The 24,886-nt window shown below is 45.6% G+C and overlaps 1 protein-coding gene across 1 annotated transcript; it reads left to right on the top strand.

Moving 5' to 3' along the window:
- Positions 1–1,020: 1,020 nt before the first annotated feature.
- Positions 1,021–6,755, top strand: LOC124656673 (UDP-glucose 4-epimerase 4-like). The gene is made up of 9 exons (XM_047195378.1): positions 1,021–1,296; positions 2,870–2,919; positions 3,043–3,178; positions 3,727–3,828; positions 3,936–4,163; positions 5,002–5,086; positions 5,446–5,528; positions 6,037–6,128; positions 6,210–6,755. Exons 1-9 carry the CDS (start codon positions 1,021–1,023, stop codon positions 6,322–6,324), a joined length of 1,167 nt encoding a protein of 388 aa, XP_047051334.1. The 3' UTR covers positions 6,325–6,755.
- The last annotated feature ends 18,131 nt before the right edge of the window (positions 6,756–24,886 follow it).

Here is a 24,886-nt window from a genome sequence, read left to right as displayed (position 1 = left end):
TATGTGTTTGCTGAGTGGGAAGGATCAGTCCATAATGCAACGATTCTAACTAACAGTTTAGAGAGACTTGATGGCCTGAAAGTCACCGAGGGTAAATTCTACCTTGCTAATGTTGGCTATGCCTGCCATCCTGGTTTTCTCCCACCCTTTAGGTCCACAAGGTAACACCTCAATAAGTTCTCTAGAAGGTTCTACCCCAAAAATACCAAAGAACTCTTCAACTTTAGACACTCTAGCCTTAGAGTCACGGTCTAGAGGGTAGTGCTTTCTCCCCCAAGTTCTGTCTGACGGGATTGATGTTGACCATGGCGTTGCTGCCAACGATAACACCGTCTGGAAGAACAAAAGCATGAGTACGCGGAAGTTGAAGAAGAAGAATTATTTGGTGAAAGGGAGCATATGCTCCCGAGTGTTAAATTGAATTTCTCCTAAGCACCGTCGTACTGTACTACAAATTATAAACTTGGTAACGGCTTGATCCTAGGCAATGCACGTCTGTCACATGTCGGTGTCCTTGCTTAATGATGAGGCTGTAGCCTTGCAGGGCCACGAAAGCATCGCGATTAATCAAGAGAGCCACGCTCTGCAGCTAGCCTTGCTAAACAATCATCAGACAATAAACAAGCCTGAGACGACTAGTCCCAGCGACGACCGGATCGCCGGGATTCCGTTCCCGTCCACGTCGTCGTCGAGCCCATGTCGACGGGACGATTCGGACGCAACCTCGGGTCGGGTGGAAGTGGAAGCAAGTCGCGGCTGCACCGACAGCCCGCAGTCGTCACGGGTGGGCCCCACGCGGCCGAGCAAGCGAGCGTGACCGGACCCACCCGTCTGTCACTGCGGCGCGGGCCCCGCCGACGCGCCCTCCTGTCCACTGGGGCGTGCGGCACGACTCGGGCCGAGACCATTCAAATTTTCTTCCCTTCCACGCACTCCCCCATCTCCATCTCCTCATCCCTCCGCTCCGCCCATTCGCCCAGCAGATCCACGAAGAATTTCTAGGTTAGCGCCAGGACGGCGATGGTGGTGAACGGGGCGCTCAACGGGTCCTCGGGCTCGTCGGGGCCGAGCAGGGCGGCGGCGGCGCTGGCGAACGGGGCGGCGGGGCCCGGGCCGAGCAGGACGGTGCTGGTCACCGGCGGGGCGGGCTACATCGGCAGCCACGCCGTGCTGCAGCTGCTCGCCGCGGGATTCCGCGCAGTCGTCGTCGACAGCCTCGAGAACTCCTCGGAGCTCGCCGTCCGCCGCGTCGCCGCGCTCGCGGGGGACCACGCCACGAACCTCTCCTTCCACAAGGTAAACGCACGCCGGCCTCTCTGCCCCAGTGCCACCACCAACGCCCTGCTGCCTGCCCCTTAGACACATTACCTCTCCTCGTCCTCGCCGGGTCGATTGCGTGGCGTGGTCCCTCGCTGTTGGTATAGATCTCGCCTCCCGCTCCACGCGCTGGCTGGCTACGTCCCCCCTTGCTTATTTGGACGATGGAAGATCTACGTCCTTGAATTGATGTGTGCTCACGGAACAGTTGTTTTCATCATCATTGCACTTGTCACGAATTACGGGGTGGATTTGTTTGTTGGTTGGTCACATTTGGACTGAGGGAATGTATTTGGTTCTACGAATTACCAGGTTTCTTCCTTCACGCGCGCTTACATATCGTTGCGGGTGATATGGGAATCGTGACACGCTATGCACAATTCCCCACGCCTATCGTGGTCGTGGGACCAGTAGCCATCACTTCTAACTTAGACTAGTCACAATGTATAGTATCATATAGGAGTATCATGCGTATGATACTACTACATGTTATTATCTCCACAATGCATGGTATCATATACTAGTATCATAGTCTCCATATATTAATTGTTTTGTAGAATCTCAATGCAAATATATGTACAAGATTTACTTGACATTAATTTTTCTAGTAGTATGTGTTATGATACAGTATCTACCTATGATACTAGTACCCTCTCTCTTATCCTTAATTGCACAGCCACATCAGCATTTTGCATGCATGGAATGCATGATACTTACCTATGATACTCCCATTGTGGGTAGTCTTAGCCGAGAGGGTGAGAATATTGCAGGGCGGAAAGGATGTGGAGTGATTTTGGTCAACAGCTCTGTGAAGCTATGAATGTGGATTCTTACAGACGTGGTCATTTAGGATATGGGCGGCTTGTCTGGGCTGCAGAGTCTCAGATTTTTTTGGTAAAATAAATCATGGACTTTTTAAGGTGGCGTTTAGGGGGTTAGTTGAGGACTTTATGCAACTGTCCTCTTCGTAAGGTGTGCACATTGCAAGTGCCTTGTTTGGTTAATTTGTGGACTTGTATCACCTTCACATCAGCATTATCATTGTCATTGAGAAAACAGGGCGGTTAGCTAATAGAGCACAATTTTGTATTGTCTCTTACTGTTGTTGGCAAAATTTAATTTGTTAGCTAATCGAGCTCATTATCATTGTACACAAGACTTAGTTCATGCAACCACACAAAGTGAATAACAACATTATGTAGTCTAATTCTACAGGATTTTTCGAAGACACAGTTGCAGGCTGTCAAGTCAGCTGCAAGGTTTGCGAAATTCTTAGCAGTGCTAACAAGATTGTTTGCTAAATCCAACTGAACTGAGAGAGAGGACTATGTTAATAATGTACTTGTTTTTTATGGCTGCGAATGACTTCTTACTATATGAACTATGAAACATTTTATGGTGGCTTAAGGGAGTATATTGCTTCTTGTGTTACAGATGGATTTGGCTATCGAAGTTAGATTATGTTTTTAACCCCTATGCATCCTTGCTCTTACTTATAACTTGTTCTAAAGGGACGTAGAGTAGAACAGTAATAACTTATCTGCTTCTGCAGGTTGATATCCGTGACGAGGATGCACTGGAAACTGTTTTTGCTTCCACAAGGTGAAGCACTATATATAATAATAATAATAATCAATGTAGTTATGTTCATTCTTTACTTGTTTAATGTTTTTGTTTCTTGTTATGTGTATAGGCATTTATATTCTTGAAATACATGTTCTGCAGATTTGATGCTGTTATTCACTTTGCTGGACTGAAAGCTGTTGGTGAAAGTGTACAGAAGCCATTGCTTTATTATGACCATAACATTGTTGGCACGATAAATCTTTTGAAAGTCATGGCAGCTCATGGGTGTAAGAAGGTATTTACCTTGTACTGTCTGACCTCATGTGCATAAACTGCCTTAACTGATATGCTTTGTTAAATTCATTAATGCTTATAGATGTTATTACAACAACAGATGTTAATAATAATTCAGAATACCATATTGTATTACAACAACAACAAAGCCTTTATTCCCAAACAAGTTGGGGTGGGCTAGAACACCATATTGTATTCTATATGAGAATTCTATTTATACATCTCATCTTAAAGGAAAACTTGTTGTCGATGTATTTTATCTACCCTTAGCTCCAACTTCTACAAATTGTGACAATTGATCCATGCACCCCCTAGACAAAGTTAGCACACTCACAATTTTCTTTGCATTAAGTTATGTTGTTTGCATGTATATCAACCGGCAGTTTGTTTGCACTATATGTAACAAATGTGAAACTAATGTTTTTTTTGCATTAATGCTTCATTCACATTGGGAGTTTGATTTAGGTTCATTCAGTCAATTGTTTTTTTGTCCATACCAGATTAATACTGACAGGTGTTTTTGTCTTGTTATGTGTTCAAATGTTGTAGTTGGTGTTCTCTTCATCAGCTGCAGTTTATGGATCACCTAAGAACTCACCCTGCACAGAGGAATTTCCTCTCACTCCGAACAATCCATATGGCAGAACCAAGGCATGTTACAGATCTTCTCTATGCATAAATCTTTGCTTCGGTTTTCTCGAAAATAAATCTTTGCATCGAGTTTCTTAACTGATTGCAATCATAAACATTAATTGCAGCTTATAGCCGAGGAGATATGCCGTGATATATACCGGTCAGATTCTGAGTGGAGGATCATTTTACTTAGGTACTTCAACCCGGTTGGGGCTCACCCCAGTGGATACCTTGGTGAAGACCCACGTGGAATTCCAAACAACCTTATGCCCTTCGTTCAGCAAGTTGCTGTTGGGAGGAGGCCATCAGTGACAATCTATGGAAATAACTATGCAACTAAAGATGGAACTGGGGTATGTTTCCCTCATGTTATTCTTTAACACACTATTTAAAGTTGGTGCAATCATTTAGGTTCATTCAGTTCCCGTCCCATCAACTCTAGACACTATGTTATGTCGTAGGAGTGCGTACGATGCAGTGGCTCTTTTCTATTTATCTCCAGAGGACGTGTTTTCGAAATATAAATAGATCAACACTAGAAGAAGTGGTATCAGAAATATACTGTTCTCTTCTATTCAGCGTACGATGAAGTGGTACGATGCAGTGGCTCTTTTCTATTCAGCAGACAGTTCCTCAAGTTGGCCCCTTAAATTTCTAAATCCCGTAGCAAGTAAGGGAGTTATGTAGTGCTTTCTAAACTATATTGTTCTCACAAGTAAATAACTGAAGAACTATAATCACAGTACTGAGCAGTATAGCTAGAAATGATTGACCTCCAGTTAGCTCTTTTGATCTTGTGAGCGGCTTATTGGATGATACATTGGTGTCACCAGTTTCTCCTCCAGAGACAGTCCACAAAGCTATCAAATGACATGCTAATGCAAACATGTTGTCATGTGGACACTGGGCACTTCTGAATTCTGATATCATCACAATTTCAAATAAAGGGCAGATCTGAGCCTCATCCCCACATCCTAGATCTGAGATAGGCACTCCCGTTGACATTGGTTCATGTTTCATTTTTTAAACCAATTGTGCTTCATCCTGACGGTCTGAGATTGTGCTGCAGTTACTTTCCGAGTGCTATATACAAGCTCTGAATGCCAATTAATCATTTTGTGAATACTGTTATGAAATTTACAGTTAAGGTTTTCTCATCTAGTAAGGACACGTTCTTTGCCTGGTTTGCAGGTACGGGATTACATTCATGTGCTTGATCTTGCTGAGGGACATATTGCTGCATTACGGAAGCTTTTTGATAGCTCATCAAACATAGGTTTGCACAATTGACTGCTCTCTCATACTTCATCATGAATCTTATATCACTTTCCAGACTTATGTATGTAACAACTAGCTGCTAACTAAACTTATGCATATGGAGTCCAAGCCATCAAACATAGACAACTCTTTTTTATATTTATTTGATTCTTATATCACTTTCCAGAAATTGCAAATCCCCAAGCCATCAAACATAGACAACTCATTTTTATATTTATTTGATTCTTTCACTATGGAGTCCATGCAAAGATTGAGCGCTCAAACTGCAATTTCTTCTACATCAGATGCATATGCTGCTTAAATGTATCTATTTGCTCTGTAGTTTGATCTACTACTAACATTCAACTCATCATGCAGGATGTGAACCATATAACCTTGGATCTGGAAAGGGGACATCGGTATTGGAGATAGTCAATGCATTTGAGAAGGCTTCTGGAAAGGTATGTTTTGTATGATATAAGAGTTTTGGACATGTGAACGATGTGATCCCTGCATTTTTGCCACCATATCTTTTGCTGGTTAGCATGTTGACACAATCTGCTTATTTGTAATGTATGCAAGCAGCGCTTGGATTTATTAAGCAGATTTCATACGGCTTTACATGCCTAAGCTGTGCCGAATTCAGAGAAAAAATAGGATCAGGAATTGTTTAGCTGCTGCAGTTGTTGACACTTGGCAGCATTAAGTTTCTTGTCATAAACATGGAGTAGCTAGTACTTATTTCACTGAACAGACTGTTAGCTAAGCCCCTTCATGCTGATTACTGATAGATGTGTGAAACCTCTACAATTCATCATACAATGGCCTCTAAATTTTATTATGAGTGATTGTTGGAATTTGCAAATACAGTTAACGGCATGTTAGAAAATGTGAATGATAGTGAGACTTGTTGAGTTATTTTTCTTGTGCCTTCTTTTCTTATGCATATGTTCTTCTTCCCTCTGTTAGAAAATCCCACTGATCATTGGTCAGCGTCGACCTGGTGATGCTGAGATTCTCTTTGCAGCAACTGGTAAAGCAGAGAGAGAACTCAACTGGAAGTAAGATACCAACAGACTATCTTTAACTTCTGTCAGTGGTAACGTTCCTTTGGTTATTAAATGTCGTTATTCTGTCTACAGAGCAAAATACGGCATTGCAGAGATGTGCAGGGACCAGTGGAACTGGGCTAGCAAGAACCCTTACGGATACGCGTCACCTGATTCGACCAAGCAGAATGGTAGCAATTCACACTGAACAACGCAGATGTGTCTGTGTGGACTTACTTGTACATGTACTTAGCGTCTATGATCTGGGATCGGTGTAGATCTAGTCGGCCAGTTATACAGAGAAAATTACCAGATTAGGAAAAAAAAAATACCGTTCTTGTTGTTCTTCAGTAGTAGCAGAAGCGATATTGGTACAAATCTATCTTCCACCTGCATATAGTCATTATCAAGATTATTCTAGGCAGATTGCTATAGTCAACCAGCTAATTCGATTCTATTCTTTTACTGCTAATTGAGTTGCATTGCCTAGCAGCTGTATACGAACCTTTTGTGCCTGTAATAGTAATTAGTTGAACCACTGCTTGTATCTTCATTCCTGCAATGTGTTACAGTACCACTTACCACCCTCTGGTGGTGTATATATCAGAAATTCAGTAAATGCAACAATATGGTGTACTCCGTCTGTGATTTGGAACCATGTGGGCCTGTGCTCTTGTGACTAGGTGCAGAAATATGTATCCGTGTATACCTTGTGATGATCTGCAGTTCTCCCATGAAAACGCAATTGCCAGACTGATATACTGCCAGTCACCCGAACAATAGAGTGTCTAAGGGCATCTTCAGCGGGCTGACCCAAATGGTTCTGGGCTGTCCGTTTTGATCCGCGCGGATAGACGAACAGCCCGCGAATGCTCGAGCCCCAAATTTAGGAAACCGATGTGTCGGACCGGACGCTGCGTGGACACAACATGTGTCCGGCCACATGTGCTGTGGGCCCACCTAAATGCGACCGATGGCAGAAGGCCGATCGGCGGCATCGTTTGCCATCAAGGCGGTCGCTGACCACTGCGCCCGCCGCTGAAGTCTGCGCCCGTCACCCGGACTCATGCGTCCACATTGAATCCCATGGTGTTGTAAACTACACTTGCACACTTGGCATTGATGTCTAGCAGTATTTAACCACGAGCGCGCCAGCGTTTTCTGCCCACTCCAACTGCCGCCGCCATTGCCACTTCTGCGTGATCTCACCCACGATGAAGCTGCCGAAGTGGATGAAGAAATCTGCCAACGACCACGAGGCTGGATCCTCGTCCGGTTGGCGGCGGTGCTAGAATTCTCCGCCTCAGTGGAACCCTGCGCGGCCCCGTGTTATCCCTCCGCCCCCGCAGCCGCACATGTTTTTCTGTCCACAGGCGGCGGCGGCGGCGGTGCAACCTCCTCCACACCAACTGGGCCGCAACAGACGTTACATTGCAGTGCTGGAGGCGCAGCGTCGGTGGGCGCAGGGCGACCCCTGCCACCACCACGATGTCTCCCTCCCGCACGGGTGGCACTTGAATAGGGGGAGGCTCCCTGTTCAACCACCTCCGGCAGACCGGTAGTCCCTGTGCCAGGAGATGCGCCGCCGGATCGAGTGCCTCCCGCCGACGATGCATCAGCAGGAGGTGTACCGGCTGGAGGATTTCTGGCGCATTCCTCGCTTGGGAGCACGAGGCACGCCGGGTCATCCGCGACCGCTAGGATTTCATGCCCGGCGATGACGCGCCCAACAACGAAAATGTCGTTGCCTATTCGACGGTACTCCAGAGGAGGGATCCTCATGGAGGGAAGAAGAAGTAGGGGCCATCGGGCGGAGAGTCCTTGGGACGGTGGTATGCGATTTACCCAGCTTCGGAACACCTGCTCGATGGCAGGGCCTACTACTGCTTGTCTGGAATTATCTGGGCGCTTTCGCGTTGTTACAATGAGTTGTGGTTGTGCCTCTAGGGTTCCCGGGATCCAGCTGATACGTCTCCAACGTATCGATAATTTCTTGTGTTCCATGCCACATTATTGATGTTATCTACATGTTTTATGCACACTTTATGTCATATTCGTGCATTTTCTGGAACTAACCTATTAACAAGATGCCGAAGTGCCAGTTCTCGTTTTCTGCTGTTTTTGGTTTCAGAAATCCTAGTAACGAAATATTCTCGGAATCGGACGAAATCAACGCCAAAGTTCCTATTTTCATCGGAAGCATCCGGAACACCCGGGAAGGACCGGAGGGGGCCACGGGGCCACCAAACCCTAGGCTGGCGCGGCCGGAGGGGGGCCGCGCCGCCCTATGGTGTGGCCCCCCGTCAGCCCTCCTGCGCCGCCTCTTCGCCTATATAAAGCCCCTGGATCAGAAAACCCGATACCAATTGACGAAACCCACGAAACCTGCCGGAGCCGCCGCCATCGCGAAGCCAAGATCCGGGGGACAGGATCTCTGTTCCGGCACCCTGCCGGAGCGGGGAAGTGCCCCGGAAGGCTTCTCCATCGACACCGCTGCCATCTCCACCGCCATCTTCATCACCGCTGCTGCTCCCATGAGGAGGAGTAGTTCTCCATCGAGGCTCGGGGCTGTACCGGTAGCTATGTGGTTCATCTCTCTCCTATGTGTTTCAATACAATAATCTCATGAGCTGCCCTACATGATTGAGATTCATATGATGATGCTTGTAATCTAGATGTCATTATGCTAGTCAAGTGAGTTTTACTTATGTGATCTCCGGAGACTCCTCGTCCCACGTGTGTAAAGGTGACAAGTGTGTGCACCGTGTGGGTCTCTTAGGCTAGATTTCACGGAATACTTATTCACTGTTGAATGGCGTAGTGAAGTGCTTATTTATATCTCTTTAAGATTGCAGCATGTTGTATCACAATTTATCCATGTGCTACTCTAGTGATTTGTTATTAAAGTAGTTTATTCCTCCTGCATGTGTGCAAAGGTGACAGTGCGTGCACCGTGTTAGTACTTGGTTTATGCTATGATCATGATCTCTTGTAGATTATGGAGTTAACTATTGCTATGATAATATTGATGTGATCTATTCCTCCTACATATGCATGAAGGTGACGAGTGTGCATGCTATGCTAGTACTTGGTTTAGTAGCGTTGATCTATCTTACACTAAAGGTTACTAAAACATGAGCATTATTGTGGAGCTTGTTAACTCCGGCATTGAGGGTTCGTGTAATCCTACGCAATGTGTTCATCATCCAACAAAAGTGTAGAGTATGCATTTATCTGTTCGTTATGTGATCAATGTTGAGAGTGTCCACTAGTGAAAGTGTAATCCCTAGGCCTTGTTCCTAAATACTGCTGAGTTACTACTCGCTTGTTTACTACTCACTGCGTTACTACTTGCTGAGTTACTATCGCTTGTTTACTTGTTTCTCTGCGTTACTACGGCTGCAATACCACCACCATCAACTACACGCCAAGCACTTTTGTGGCACCGTTGCTACTCGCTCATACTTATTTATACCACCTGTATTTCACTATCTCTTCGCCGAACTAGTGCACCTATTAGGTGTGTTGGGGACACAAGAGACTTCTTGCTTTGTGGTTGCGAGGGTTGCATGAGAGGGATATCTTTGACCTCTTCCTCCACGAGTTCGATAAACCTTGGGTATCCACTTAAGGGAAACTTGCTGCTGTTCTACAAACCTCTGCTCTTGGAGGCCCAACACTGTCTACAGGAAAGGAGGGGGAACGTAGACATCAAGCACTTTTCTGGCGCCGTTGCCGGGGAGGAAAGGTAAAAAGGCTCTCATACACCGGTCCCAGGTAAAGTATTTTTCTGTTGCCGTTGTGTGTGTGCTCGAAGCTATTTCCTTTAGATCCTGCAATTGCATCTTGTTGTTTCTTGTTTACACTAGTTTGGCATAATGTACAAGAGTGAGCTTCTTATTCTATTTCCTGATTTAAAACATGGATTGTTTGATGCGAAAATTAAAAAACCTATGAAATCTTCTTTGCATGCTGGTAGTAATATTAGTATGAACGCTTTGAACACCATTGTTGATAATGATATAGAAAGTTCTAAGCTTGGGGAAGCTGGTTTTCATGATATTTTTAGTCCCCCAAGCATTGAGGAGAAAATTTTCTTTGATGATACTTTGCCTCCTATTTATGATGATAATGATAGTGGTCTTTTGGTGCCACTTACTGCTGAGAGTAAATTTTGTTGTGATTATACTATGCCTCCTACACTTGATGAAAATAATAATGATAGCTACTTTGTTGAATTTGCTCCCACTACAACTAATAAAATTGATTATGCTTATGTGGAGAGTAATAATTTTATGCATGAGACTCATGATAAGAATGCTTTATGTGATAGTTATATTGTTGAGTTTGCTCATGATGCTACTGAAAGTTATTATGAGAGAGGAAAATATGGTTGTAGAAATTTTCATGTTACTAAAATGCCTCTCTATGTGCTGAAATTTTTGATGCTACACTTGTTTTATCTTCCTATGCTTGTTACTTTGCTCCTCATGAACTTGTTTATTTACAAGATTCCTATGCATAGGAAGCATGTTAGACTTAAATTTGTTTCAAATTTGCCTCTTGATGCTCTCTTTTGCTTCAAATACTATTTCTTGCGAGTGCATCATTAAAACTGCTGAGCCCATCTTAATGGCTAAAAAGAAAGAACTTCTTGGGAGATAACCCATGTGTTATTTTGCTACAGTACTTTGTTTTATATTTGTGTCTTGGAAGTTGTTTACTACTGTAGCAACCTCTCCTTATCTTAGTTTTGTGTTTTGTTGTGCCAAGTAAAGTCTTTGATAGAAAAGTAAGTACTAGATTTGGATTACTGCGCAGTTCCAGATTTCTTTGCTGTCACGAATCTGAGCCCACTGCCCTGCAGGAAGGTCAGAAAATTATGCCAATTTACGTGCATGATCCTCAGATATGTACGCAACATTCATTCAATTTGAGCATTTTCATTTGAGCAAGTCTGGTGGCCTAATAAAATCCATCTTTACGGACTGTTCTGTTTTGACAGATTCTGCCTTTTATTTCGCATTGCCTCTTTTGCTATGTTGGATGAATTTCTTTGATCCATTGATGTCCAGTAGCTTTATGCAATGTCCAGAAGTGTTAAGAATGATTGTGTCACCTCTGAACATGTTAATTTTTATTGTCCACTAACCCTCTAATGAGTTGTTTCGAGTTTGGTGTGGAGGAAGTTTTCAAGGGTCAAGAGAGGAGGATGATATACTATGATCAAGGAGAGTGAAAGCTCTAAGCTTGGGGATGCACCCGGTGGTTCACCCCTGCATATATTAAGAAGACTCAAGCGTCTAAGCTTGGGGATGCCCAAGGCATCCCCTTCTTCATCGACAAATTATCAGGTTCCTTCTCTTGAAACTATATTTTTATTCCATCACATCTTATGTGCTTTTTCTTGGAGCGTCTGTTTGTTTGCTTTTGTTTTTGTTTGTGTTTGAATAAATTGGATTACATCATGCTTGTGTGGGAGAGAGACACGCTCCGCTGGTTCATATGAACACATGTGTTCTTAGCTCATAATATTCATGGCGAAGTTTCCTCTTCGTTAAATTGTTATATGGTTGGAATTGGAAAATGATACATGTAGTAATTGCTATAAATGTCTTGGGTAATGTGATACTTGGCAATTGTTGTGCTCATGTTTAAGCTCTTGCATCATATGCTTTGCACCCATTAATGAAGAAATACATAGAGCATGCTAAAATTTGGTTTGCATATTTGGTTTCTCTAAGGTCTAGATAATTTCTAGTATTGAGTTTTGAACAACAAGGAAGACGGTGTAGAGTCTTATAATGTTTTCAATATGTCTTTTATGTGAGTTTTGCTGCACCGGTTCATCCTTGTGTTTGTTTCAAATAACCTTGCTAGCCTAAACCTTGTATCGAGAGGGAATACTTCTCATGCATCCAAATACTTGAGCCAACACTATGCCATTTGTGTCCACCATACCTACCTATACTACATGGTATTTTCCCGCCATTCCAAAGTAAATTGCTTGAGTGCTACCTTTAAAATTCCATCATTCACCTTTGCAATATATAGCTCATGGGACAAATAGCTTAAAAACTATTGTGGTATTGAATATGTAATTATGCACTTTATCTCTTATTAAGTTGCTTGTTGTGCGATAACCATGTTTATCGGGGAACGCCATCAACTCATTGTTGAATTTCATGTGAGTTGCTATGCATGTTCGTCTTGTCCGAAGTAAGGGCGATCTACACCGAGTTGAATGGTTTGAGCATGCATATTGTGAGAGAAAACATTGGGCCGCTAACTAAAGCCATGATTCATGGTGGAAGTTTCAGTTTTGGACAAATATCCTCAAGTCTCTAATGAGAAAAGAATTAATTGTTGTCAAATGCTTAAAGCATTAAAAGAGGAGTCCATTATCTCGTTGTCTATGTTGTCCCGGTATGGATGTCTAAGTTGAGAATAATCAAAAGCGAGAAATCCAAATGCGAGCTTTCTCCTTAGACCTTTGTACAGAGCGGCATAGAGGTACCCCTTGTGAAACTTGGTTAAAGCATATGTATTGCGGTGATAATCCAGGTAGTCCAAGCTAATTAGGACAAGGTGCGGGCACTATTGGTACACTATGCATGAGGCTTGCAACTTATAAGATATAATTTACATGATGCATATGCTTTATTACTACCGTTGACAAAATTGTTTCATGTTTTCAAAATCAAAGCTCTAGCACAAATATAGCAATCGATGCTTTTCCTCTATGAGGACCATTCTTTTACTTTCAATGTTGAGTCAGTTCACCTATTTCTCTCCACCTCAAGAAGCAAACACTTGTGTGAACTCGTGCATTGATTCCTACATATTCGCTTATTGCACTTATTATATTACTCTATGTTGACAATATCCATGAGATATACATGTTACAAGTTGAAAGCAACCGCTGAAACTTAATCTTCTTTTGTGTTGCTTCAATACCTTTACTTTGAATTATTGCTTTATGAGTTAACTCTTATGCAAGACTTATTGATGCTTGTCTTGAAGTGCTATTCATGAAAAGTCTTTGCTATATGATTCAGTTGTTTACTCATGTCATTACCATTGTTTTGATCGCTGCATTCACTACATGTGCTTTACAAATAGTATGATCAAGTTTATGATGGCATGTCACTCCAGAAATTATCTTTGTTATCGTTTTACCTGCTCGGGACGAGCGAGAACTAAGCTTAGGGATGCCGATACGTCTCCAACGTATCGATAATTTCTTGTGTTCCATGCCACATTATTGATGTTATCTACATGTTTTATGCACACTTTATGTCATATTCGTGCATTTTCCGGAACTAACCTATTAACAAGATGCCGAAGTGCCGGTTCTCGTTTTCTCGCTGTTTTTGGTTTCAGAAATCCTAGTAACGAAATATTCTCGGAATCGGACGAAATCAACGCCAAAGTTCCTATTTTCATCGGAAGCATCCAGAACACCCGGGAAGGACCGGAGGGGGCCACGGGGCCACCAAACCCTAGGCCGGCGCGGCCGAGAGGGGGGCCGCGCCGCCCTATGGTGTGGCCCCCCGTCGGCCCTCCTGCGCCGCCTCTTCGCCTATATAAAGCCCCCGGATCGAAAACCCGATACCAATTGACGAAACCCACGTAAACCCGCCGGAGCCGCCGCCATCGCGAAGCCAAGATCCGGGGGACGGGATCTCTGTTCCGGCACCCTGCCGGAGCGGGGAAGTGCCCCGGAAGGCTTCTCCATCGACACCGCTGCCATCTCCACCGCCATCTTCATCACCGCTGCTGCTCCCATGAGGAGGAGTAGTTCTCCATCGAGGCTCGGGGCTGTACCGGTAGCTATGTGGTTCATCTCTCTCCTATGTGTTTCAATACAATAATCTCATGAGCTGCCCTACATGATTGAGATTCATATGATGATGCTTGTAATCTAGATGTCATTATGCTAGTCAAGTGAGTTTTACTTATGTGATCTCCGGAGACTCCTCGTCCCACGTGTGTAAAGGTGACGAGTGTGTGCACCGTGTGGGTCTCTTAGGCTAGATTTCACAGAATACTTATTCACTGTTGAATGGCGTAGTGAAGTGCTTATTTATATCTCTTTAAGATTGCAGCATGTTGTATCACAATTTATCCATGTGCTACTCTAGTGATTTGTTATTAAAGTAGTTTATTCCTCCTGCATGTGTGCAAAGGTGACGATGCGTGCACCGTGTTAGTACTTGGTTTATGCTATGATCATGATCTCTTGTAGATTATGGAGTTAACTATTGCTATGATAATATTGATGTGATCTATTCCTCCTACATATGCATGAAGGTGACGAGTGTGCATGCTATGCTAGTACTTGGTTTAGTAGCGTTGATCTATCTTACACTAAAGGTTACTAAAACATGAGCATTATTGTGGAGCTTGTTAACTCCGGCATTGAGGGTTCGTGTAATCCTACGCAATGTGTTCATCATCCAACAAAAGTGTAGAGTATGCATTTATCCGTTCTGTTATGTGATCAATGTTGAGAGTGTCCACTAGTGAAAGTGTAATCCCTAGGCCTTGTTCCTAAATACTGCTGAGTTACTGCTGCTTGTTTACTACTACTGCGTTACTACTGCTGAGTTACTACTGCTTGTTTACTACTGCTTGTTTACTACTGCTGCAATACCACCACCATCAACTACACGCCAAGCACTTTTCTGGCACCGTTGCTACTGCTCATACTTATTTATACCACCTGTATTTCACTATCTCTTCGCCGAACTAGTGCACCTATTTGGTGTGTTGGGGACACAAGAGACTTCTTGCTTTGTGGTTGCGGGGTTGCATGAGAGGGATATCTTTGACCTCTTCCTCCCTGAGTTCGATAAACCTTGGGTATCCACTTAAGGGAAACTTGCTGCTGTTCTACAAACCTCTGCTCTTGGAGGCCCAACACTGTCTACAGGAAAGGAGGGGGAACGTAGACATCACCAGCTTATAAAGGCGCCAGGATCTAGGGTTTACATAGAGAGTTCTAGCCGGAATACAAGATGCCTAACTACGGAATATTACATTGCCGTGCACGTCAAGGATCCGCCTTTCCTTATACGCCGTACTGGATCCGGCTACCCCTGATGGGCCAGGCCGGATCCGACTTCTAAAGTAGGTCGGTGGATCCGGCTCCTTGTTCCTGGGCTGGACTTCCTCCATTTTGATCAACAACATCTGGGCCGCCCGATGGGCCACATGCCACCATCACCGTCTATGGGCCACCGGGGCTTGCCGAATCTAGCCACTGTCGATGATACACCCATGAAGTATACCCACAATAGAAAACAAGGTCGTCTACAAGGAGGAGGAGGACGACGATGAGATGGAGGACGTGCCTCCTGCCGCTGTCAAGATGGAGGTCCTGCCAGATAACTATGACGAGGAAGTGGCCACGGCCGCCGCCCTGGCCCGTCATTGGCCGACGAGGAGGCCAAATGGTCATGGCCAAGGCTAGAGGTCTGATACGTCCCAAACGTATCTATAATTTCTTGTGTTCCATGCTAGTTTTATGACAATACCTACATGTTTTGTTCACACTTTATATCGTTTTGATGCATTTTCCGGAACTAACCTATTAACGAGATGCCGAAGTGCCAGTTGCTGTTTTCTGCTGTTTTTGGTTTCAGAAATCCTAGAAAGGAAATATTCTCGGAATCGGACGAAATCAACGCCCAACATCCTATTTTTCCCGGAAGCTTCCAGAGCACCGAAGAAGGGCCAGAGGGGAGCCAGGGGGGCCCCACCCCACAGGGCGGCGCGGCCAAGGGGGGGGCGCCCCCCTAGTGTGTGGGCCCCCCGTGGCCCCTCTGACTCTGCCGCTTCGCCTTTTTAGTCGTCCCTGACCTAAATCCTCGCCCCCGTTCGACGAAACCAGAGAAAACCTTCCAGAGCCGCCGCCATCGCGAAACTCCAATTCGGGGGACAGAAGTCTCTGTTCCGGCACCCTGCCGGGACGGGGAATTGCCCCCGGAGTCATCTCCACCGCCGTCTCCACCACCATCTTCACCGCCATCGCTGTCTCCATGATGAGGAGGGAGTAATTCACCCCGGGGCTGAGGGCTCCGCTGTAGCTATGTGGTTCATCTCTCTCTTTATGTGATCTAGTTGAATATCATCTATGTGCTACTCTAGTGATGTTATTAAAGTACTCTATTCCTCCTCCACGGTGTAATGGTGACAGTGTGTGCATCGTGTAGTACTTGGCGTAGGTTATGATTGTGATCGCTTGTAGATTATGAAGTTAACTATTGCTATGATAGTATTGATGTGATCTATGCCTCCTTCATAGTGTGATGGTGACGAGTGTGCATGCTATGTTAGTTCTCGGTGTAATTGTGTTGATCTATCTTGCACTCTAAGGTTATTTAAACATGAATATCGAATATTGTGGAGCTTGTTAACTCCGGCATTGAGGGTTCGTGTAATCCTACACAATTAGTGGTGTTCATCATCCAACAACGAGGGTGTAGAGTGGTTCTATTATGTGATCATTGTTGAGAGTGTCCACTAGTGAAAGCAGGATCCCTAGGCCTTGCTTCCAAGTATCGAATCTCCGTTTGTTTACTTGTTTTGTTGCATGTTTACTCGCTGCCATATTTTATTCAGATTGCTATTACCACTCATACTCATCCATATTACTTGCATCTCACTATCTCTTCGCCGAACTAGTGCACCTATACATCTGACAAGTGTATTAGGTGTGTTGGGGACACAAGAGACTTCTTGCATTGTGATCGCAGGGTTGCTTGAGAGGGATATCTTTGACCTCTTCCTCCCTGAGTTCGATAAACCTTGGGTGATCCACTTAAGGGAAACTTGTTGCTGTTCTACAAACCTCTGCTCTTGGAGGCCCAACACTGTCTACAAGAATAGAAGCACCCGTAGACATCAAAGGCTGATGGACATAGTTCTTCTGAATAAAAGCAACCTCTTGAAGAAATGTTTATCAAAACCTGCATTGGTATTAGACTTTCTGGTCTGATATCGTAGATAGTGCATTAAACACCTCTTTTCTATAATGAACTTGTTGAGTACGCTCGTACTCATACCACTCTTAAATCCCCTGCTTAGATTGTCTGAACCGACTGGAGGAGGACAACGACAACCCTGAAGGAGCCGAAGTCATCGGCTATGAAGAACCAGACCTCTCTGGAGGTGTTGAAGGTGTAGACTACCTCATAGTCTATGGAACCGGGGAGGGTTCCGGAGGAGAGCAAGCTTAGACGTATCGAGTAGTAGTAGTATCCGAGCGAGTACGAACTCTTAGTACTTAACTGCTCGAGGAGAATGAATATATAACCTAGTAAGACTTTTATATTGTAAGTTAAGATGGGTTCGCCTCGAACCCAGGAGTATTCCTCTTAGGACCCAAGAGGAGCTCTGAGATGATATGTACATGTTGCTTGTAATAATAAATGAATGAGTTATGGACCTGCTATGTTCTGTTGTACTACTCTGAGGGATGTAATATTTGCGGATTGGTACTCCGTGAATGTTATATCAACGACCGGCATACTACAACATGCGAGTGGTATGCAGTGGTCACCACGAGAGATTGATCTTCCCCAACGGATAACTCGGCTTCTCTGGTGTGATACCATGGAAACGTGTGTCAGTTGGTTTCAAATTTGCCAGGGATATGTTCATCTTCCTTAGTGTATTTGCGTACATAAGGTTTAGACTGTTGCCGCCATCTATGAATACTCGAGATACGTCGAATCCTGCAATTACTGCTGGTAAGATAAGTGTTGACTGCCCTGGTCGAGGAAATTGTTGCGGGTGGTCCGCTATTGTGAAGCCAATGTCCTGTCCTGACCAATTGAGGTACTCAATCGTTGGTGGAAGCATCTTCTCTGCCATGAACACCTGTCGCGAGATTACTTTCTGAGCTCTATTGGATGGCCTAGCCTTCTGAATCATCGATACCGCACCGTTGGAATTGGGATCAACATATGGAGGTGGGTGTGGCGCTGCCGCTATTCTGAGCTGGTGCCAATTTTCGTCCGTAATTGCGGGAGGAGGTGGCAGGTGAATCTCACTCCTGGGACCTTGGGGATTTCTATTTGTTGCTTGAGCATTGGCTTGCCCTGCAAACCTCAACATTGCTTGAAAATTTCGACAATCCTTCTGCAGATGTCCTGACTGTCTCTTCCCATTGCTGTCGAGATAAAAATGCATCTGACACGGCCCGTTCATCATATCCTCGGGAGGCACGAAAGGTCTCTGGAACCTTGGCCCACTATTTTGCCTCGTTATTTCGGAGTCGTCTCTATTGTCGCCTCGCTGCTCGCTGCTCCTTTGATAGTCATCTCTATTGCCTCCTCCATTATTTCCTCGGAAACCAGCCGATATTTGGCCGGGAGCGTCATAACTCGAGTACTCGCCGAGGAAATCGTCGTCTATTTTGGAAATTTCGAATGCGGTCCTCTTCGAGCGACCTGTGCCGCTTATTGTGAACAGCATCTTCTCCATCTGCCCACCTGTTTGCTATCTCCATTAATGCTGATATCGTCTTTGGGTTGGTTCTCCCCAAGTCTTCGACAAAATCTCCTCGTCGGATTCCTGCTACGAACGCATCTATCGCTCTCTCGTCAGATATGTTGTCTGCCGAGTTTTTAATGATGTTCCACCTTTGGATATACTTTCTCATTGATTCATCATGCTTTTGTCGACACGCTCTCAACTCTTCCAGTGATGCGGTGTTTTTGCAAGTGGATCGGAAATTCTTAACGAACACCTCCTCGAAACCTGTCCCGACTGTCGATGGAACCCGGGAAGCTTCTTTATCCAAGATCGCGTGGCTCCACTTAGATGTACTTGGATGCTCTGCATGGCTGTTGCTCTGGTTCCTCCTATCAGCTTTACCGTCTCGAGATAATCGACTAGCCAATCCTCTGGATCTTGCAGGCCGTCGAATTTTTTGAAATTATCGGGTAATTTAAACCCTGAAGGAACTCGAGTTTTCCGGACCCTCCTTGTAAAGCACGGCAGCCCACACATATCCTCGTCCTCTATCTCAGGGGAATGCCGATGTTCCCTAGTATTTTGTCGTGCTCTGTCCACTCGTGCCTGTGCTGATGTGTCTCTTGCTCCACTTGTTCTCTCGGGACTTGGTGATGCTGCAGTAGGTCGTGAACTATTTTGCCTTGCTGATCCTTCGGGAGGCGACGTTACAAATGCCGTTCCCATGGCCCCAACTCCTGCCATGGCCATATTGTACAATGCTTCTCTTGGATCTCCGGGAGGTGGCTTGGATGCGAGGATGAACGCTTGCGTCGCCATGTATCCAGCTTCTGGTGTCTTAGGGATAATGTTCCCTCTCATGTCTATCGACATAAAGGACATATCGAGGTTTTGAACCAGATTCTCCCTATCAGCCTCAGGTATGTTTTGCAGCCGAGATCTTGCTCTATTTCGAGCTTCTCTGTGACTATCTCCCGAAGTTCCTGAATGTCGGCTTAACTCAGCCCTTCGCCTGCTTGACGCGGAAGCTGCCTCCCTTCTTCTATTCAGAGCAGCTGTCTGTTTTTCCAATTCTCTTCCAACGCGGGCGAGTCTATATTGGTACGCTTGCAATTCTTCCGACGTAGCAGTTGCAGTCTTGGTTCTGTACCATCCATAGCTCTTGCGGCTCTATCCCATGCTTCTTGTGGAAGTTGAACCCTTAAACGTGGTGTAGGTCCGACATATTTAGTGCCCAAACCTCTCCTAAGGTCAGCGGGATCGACATATGGATTTCGCAAATCGTCGAAAGCCTCTGATGTCTCCTCCTGATCGCGACTTGGTTCTCCGATGGCATAAATCTGGTGATACTTTGGATACTGAACCTTGTTGGGTTTGGTTACACCATCATAGAGATTGGTGAAGACCTCTCCAACAGTAGTGGATCTGTCGATGAAGTTGAAGATGTCGATGTTGCTCGAGTCATCGCTTATATCGGAGTCCGCAGATGACTCGAAAGACATGTCGCTGAAGATCTTGGAGAGTTTTTCACTTGCCATAGTGCTGATGAAGCGTGGCGACGAAATCTCCTCATCGCATGACTCGATTGACGATGTTGAACTCGAAAAATCGGGATCGACCGCCGATAATCCCGACGAGATCGGAATTTCGAGACGATACGCCCCTTCTTTCTCGACGCGGAAGTGGAACTTTCCGAACGTCATCTCCATAGGCTCCTCCAGATACGCATATGCATCCAAACGGGAGGGCGGGTGAGGAACAAAATCGACTAGATCAGTTTCGATCTGTTTACCTCTGTCCATCGCGTTGTTTACAGTTGATGAAGTCGACGATCTTGAACGTGCCATCGAGATCAGATCCTTGACACCTCTAATCCCCACAGACGGCGCCAATTGACAAGGGATTAACTTATCAATGCCTACAAGTTGTAGACTAGGGTTTTAGTCGGAAGTAGAGGGAAAGTAGATCTCGAAGGTTTCAGCCGAAAAGTGCTCGACGATGTGAAAACTAGGGTTTCGTGAGACAATAAATTGATGCTTTCTTTGTCCCTCGACTCCCCCTTATATAGGAGGTGGAGTCGAGGGATTTCACAATACACAAGTTACAGAGTCCGGGAGGGTTTCCAACCCGTCCCGCAAGATTACAAGTAGTATTTCCTAATACAACTCTAGCTTTCTGACATAGGCATCCCAAATGGGCCTGCCGAAGATAGTACCCGGGGTTTACTGAAGGCCCACTACCCGAAGAATAAGAAGATTCGGGAGCCCAAGATATTATTAAGGAAAGCTAGAGTTGTAATAGGAAGCATTATTTGTAATCTTGCGGGATGAGTTAGAAACCGTCCCGGACTCTGTAACTTGTACAACACGAATCCCTCGGCTCCGCCTCCTATATAAGGGGGAGTCGAGGGACAAAGAAAGCATCGAATCTTTGTCTCTCAAACCTTAGTTTTCATAATCGTCGAGTACTTTTCGGCTGAAACCTTCGAGATCTACTTGCCCTCTACTTCCAACTAAACCCTAGTCTACAACCCGTAGGCATTGACAAGTTAATACCTTGTCAATTGGCGCCGTCTGTGGGGACTAGAGGCGTCAAGGATACGATTTCGATGGCACGTTCAAGATCGTCGACTTCATCAATCGCAAGCAACGCGATGGATCGAGGTAAACAGATCGCAACTGGTCTTGTCGATTTTGTTCCTCACCCGCCCTCCTGTTTGGATGCATATGCGTATCTGGAGGAGCCTATGGAGATGACGTTCGGAAGATTTCACTTTCGCGTCGAGAAAGAGGGATCGTATCGTGTCGAAATTCCGATTTCGTCGGGATCGTCGGCGGTCGATTCCGATTTTTCAAGCTCTACATTGTCAACCGAGTCAGGAGAAGAAGAAACTTCATCGTCACGCTTCATCAGCACCAGGGCAAGAGAAAAACTTGCCAAGATCTTCAGCGACATGTCGTTTGAGTCATCTGCGGACTCCTATATAAGCGATGGCTCAAGCGATGTCGACGGCTACGGCTTCATCGACAAATCTACTACAGTGGGCAAGGTCTTCGCCAATCTTCATGATGGTGTCACCAAACCCAACATAGATCTGAATACTAAGTATCACCAGATTTATGTCATCGGAGAGCCAAGTCATGATCAGGAGGAAACATCTGAGGCTTTCGACGATTTGGGAAATCCATACGTCGATCCCTCTGATTTGCGACGAGGCCTAGGCAATAAATATATCGGGCCACAGCCACGAGACAGAGTTCGACTCCCGCAAGCAGCATGGGATAGAGCCGCAAGGGCTATGGATGGCTCAGAGCCAACGGCAACCACAGCCACGCCTGAAGAATTACAAGCATATCAATATAGGCTCGCACGAGCTGCAAGGGAATTGGAAAAACAGACGTACTGAGCTAAACAGAAGAAAGGAGGCAGCCTCTGCATCAAGTAGGCGAAGGGCAGAGCTGAGTCGACAATCTAGAACTTCGGGTGACAGCCACAGGGAAGCTCGGAACAGAGCAAGATCAAGGCTGCAAAATGTACCCGAAGGAGAAAGAGAGCACTTGGTTCAAAACCTCGACATGTCTTTTATGTCGATAGACACCAGAGGAAACATCATACCCAAGACACCAGAAGCTGGATATATGGCGACACAGGCTTTCATCCTTTCATCCAGACCACCCCCAGGAGATCCAAGGGAGGCATTGTATAACATGGCAACGGCAGGAGTTAGAGCCATGGGGACGGTGTTTGTGTCAACACCTCCCGAAGGAACAGCAAGGCAAAATAGTCCACGACCTGCGGCGAAGAACAAGCAACGGCTCCCGAATGACCAAGTGGAGCAAGGGGCACGCGCAAGCACAAGCAAGGGTCGACGGAGCGCGACAAAGCGGAAGGGAACATCGGCAATCCCCGGAGCTAAACGACGAGGATATGTGTGGATTGCCATGCTTCACAAGGAGAGTTCGAAAACTCGAGTCCCTTCGGGATTCAAGTTACCCGATAACTTCAAGAAGTTTGACGGCCTTCAAGATCCGGAGGATTGGCTAGCCGATTATCTCGAGACGGTGAAGCTCACGAGGAGGAACCCGAGCAACAGCTATGCAAAGCATCCAGGTGCATCTGAGTGGAGCCGCACGATCTTGGATAAAGAAACTTCCTCCAGGATCTATCGACAGCTGGGAAACCTTCGAGGACGTGTTCGTCAAGAACTTCCGGTCCACATGTAAAAAACCTGTGTCATTAGAGGAGCTAAGAGCGTGCTGACAAAAGCCAGACGAGCCTATGAGAAAATATATCCAAAGGTGGAATATCATCAAAAACTCGGCTGAAAATATATCTGACGAGAGAGCAATAGATGCGTTTGTCGCGAGGATCGAAGCGTGGAGATTTTGTCGAGGATTTGGGTAGGACCAATCCAAAGACGAGTATCCGCATTAATGGAGATAGCAAATAGATGGGCAGATGGAGAAGATGTTGTTCACAACAAACGACATAGGTCGCCGAGAAGAAGACCGCGGCCGAAATTATCAACCAAGGCGACGATTTCCTCGGCAGTACTCGAGCTATGATGCTCCAGGGACAAATTTCGGCGAGCTTCCGATCAAGCGCAGGAGGAAACAACAGAGAGGAGTACCAGAGAAGCAACGAGCAACGAGGCGACAATAGAGATGATTCTCGAAACAATAGGCAAAATAGCGGGCCAAGGTTCCAGAGGCCTTTTGTGTCTCCCGAAGAGATGATGAACGGGCCGTGCCAGATGCACTTTTTCCTCGACAGCAACGGAAAAAGACAGTCAGGACATCTGCAGAAGGATTGTCGCAATTTCCAGGCAATGCTAAGGTATGCAGGGCACGCTAATGCTCAGGCAGCACAGAGAAATCCTCGAGAACCCAGGAGTGAGATTCACTTGCCACCTCCTCCCGCGATTACAGATGACAATCGACATCAGCTCAGAATAGCGGCAGCACCTCCACCACCACCTTACGTGGATCCTAACTCTAATGGAGCGGTCTCGATGATTCAGAAGGGAAGGCCATCCAATAGAACTCAGAAAGTAATCTCGCGGCAGGTGTTCATGGCAGAAAAAATGCCTCCACCAACAGTCGAGTACCTTAATTGGTCAGGGCAGGACATTGGCTTCACCATAGCGAACCATCCACAGCAAGTTCCTCGACCAGGGCAATCAGTACTCATACTACCAGCGGTCATCGCAGGATTTGACGTATCTCGTGTGTTTATAGATGGTGGTAGCAGTTTAAACCTTATGTACGCAGATACATTAAGGAAGATGAACATATCCCTAGCAACCCTGAAGCCAACAGACACGAGATTCCACGGTATCACACCAGAGAAGCCAAGCTATCCATCGGGAAGATTAATCTCGACGTTCGGTTTGGGACCCGAGAAAATTACAGAATCGAGAAGTTGGAGTTTGAAGTCGTAGATTTCCCATCACAGTACCACGCTCTGTTGGGACGACCAGCATATGCTAGATTTATGGCGGTACCACATTACACGTACCTGTTGTGGAGAATGCCTGGACCTAAGGGACCAATCACAGTCAAAGGAAGCTTCGCCCTAGCCGATAAATGTGATAAAGATTTTCATCGAATATCAGAAACTTTCGTGATGCAAGCTGAGTATTTGGCGTCAAGGCTCATGACTGACTACGACGTGCTGCCAGACGTTGGAAGGCCAAATAAAGAGTCAACTTTTAACACTGAGAAAAATTCCAAAGAGGTGCAGATTCACCCGACAGACCCGAAAAAGACGACATCCATCGCAAACAACATGGACCTCGCATAGGAAAGCGCGCTCGTCGAGTTCCTCAGTGAGAACTGGAAAATCTTCGCATGGTGTCCAGCTGACATGCCAGGAGTACCCAGGGAACTTGCCGAGCACCACCTAAACTTGGATCCACTAGCGAGACCAATCAAACAACCTTTGCGGCGTTTTGGAACCAAACCGCAAGGCTATGCTTGTCGAAATTGATCGACTAAGAGAAGCTGGTTTTATCAAGGAGCTGCACCACGAGGCCACATGGGTAGCTAATCCGAGTGTTGGTGCGAAGAAAAATACTAAGGTCCTTCGCATGTGCGTCGACTTTACGTGTCTCAATAAACATTGTCCAAAGGATCACTTTCCCCTCCCGAGGATCGACCAAATTATCGACTCCACGGCGGGATGTGACGTCTTTCCTTTTTGGACGCATATTGCGGTTATAACCGAGATCAGGTTAAAAGAATAAGATGAAGTAAAAACAGCGTTCATCACACCTTACGGCGTGTTTT

The sequence above is a fragment of the Lolium rigidum genome, chromosome 5 (assembly GCF_022539505.1).
Source record: "Lolium rigidum isolate FL_2022 chromosome 5, APGP_CSIRO_Lrig_0.1, whole genome shotgun sequence".
Taxonomy (NCBI): Eukaryota; Viridiplantae; Streptophyta; class Magnoliopsida; order Poales; family Poaceae; genus Lolium; species Lolium rigidum.
Note: the sequence above shows the minus strand (reverse complement) of the source record. Positions and strands in the feature narration are given on the sequence as shown.

Bases quoted from the DNA above. Each gene is read 5' to 3' on its own strand.
- LOC124656673 (XM_047195378.1), top strand. From the start codon at position 1,021: ATGGTGGTGAACGGGGCGCTCAACGGGTCCTCGGGCTCGTCGGGGCCG. The intron at 1,297-2,869 runs GTAAACGCACGC...CTGCTTCTGCAG, and splicing joins CGAACCTCTCCTTCCACAAG to GTTGATATCCGTGACGAGGA. The intron at 3,179-3,726 runs GTATTTACCTTG...CAAATGTTGTAG, and splicing joins CAGCTCATGGGTGTAAGAAG to TTGGTGTTCTCTTCATCAGC.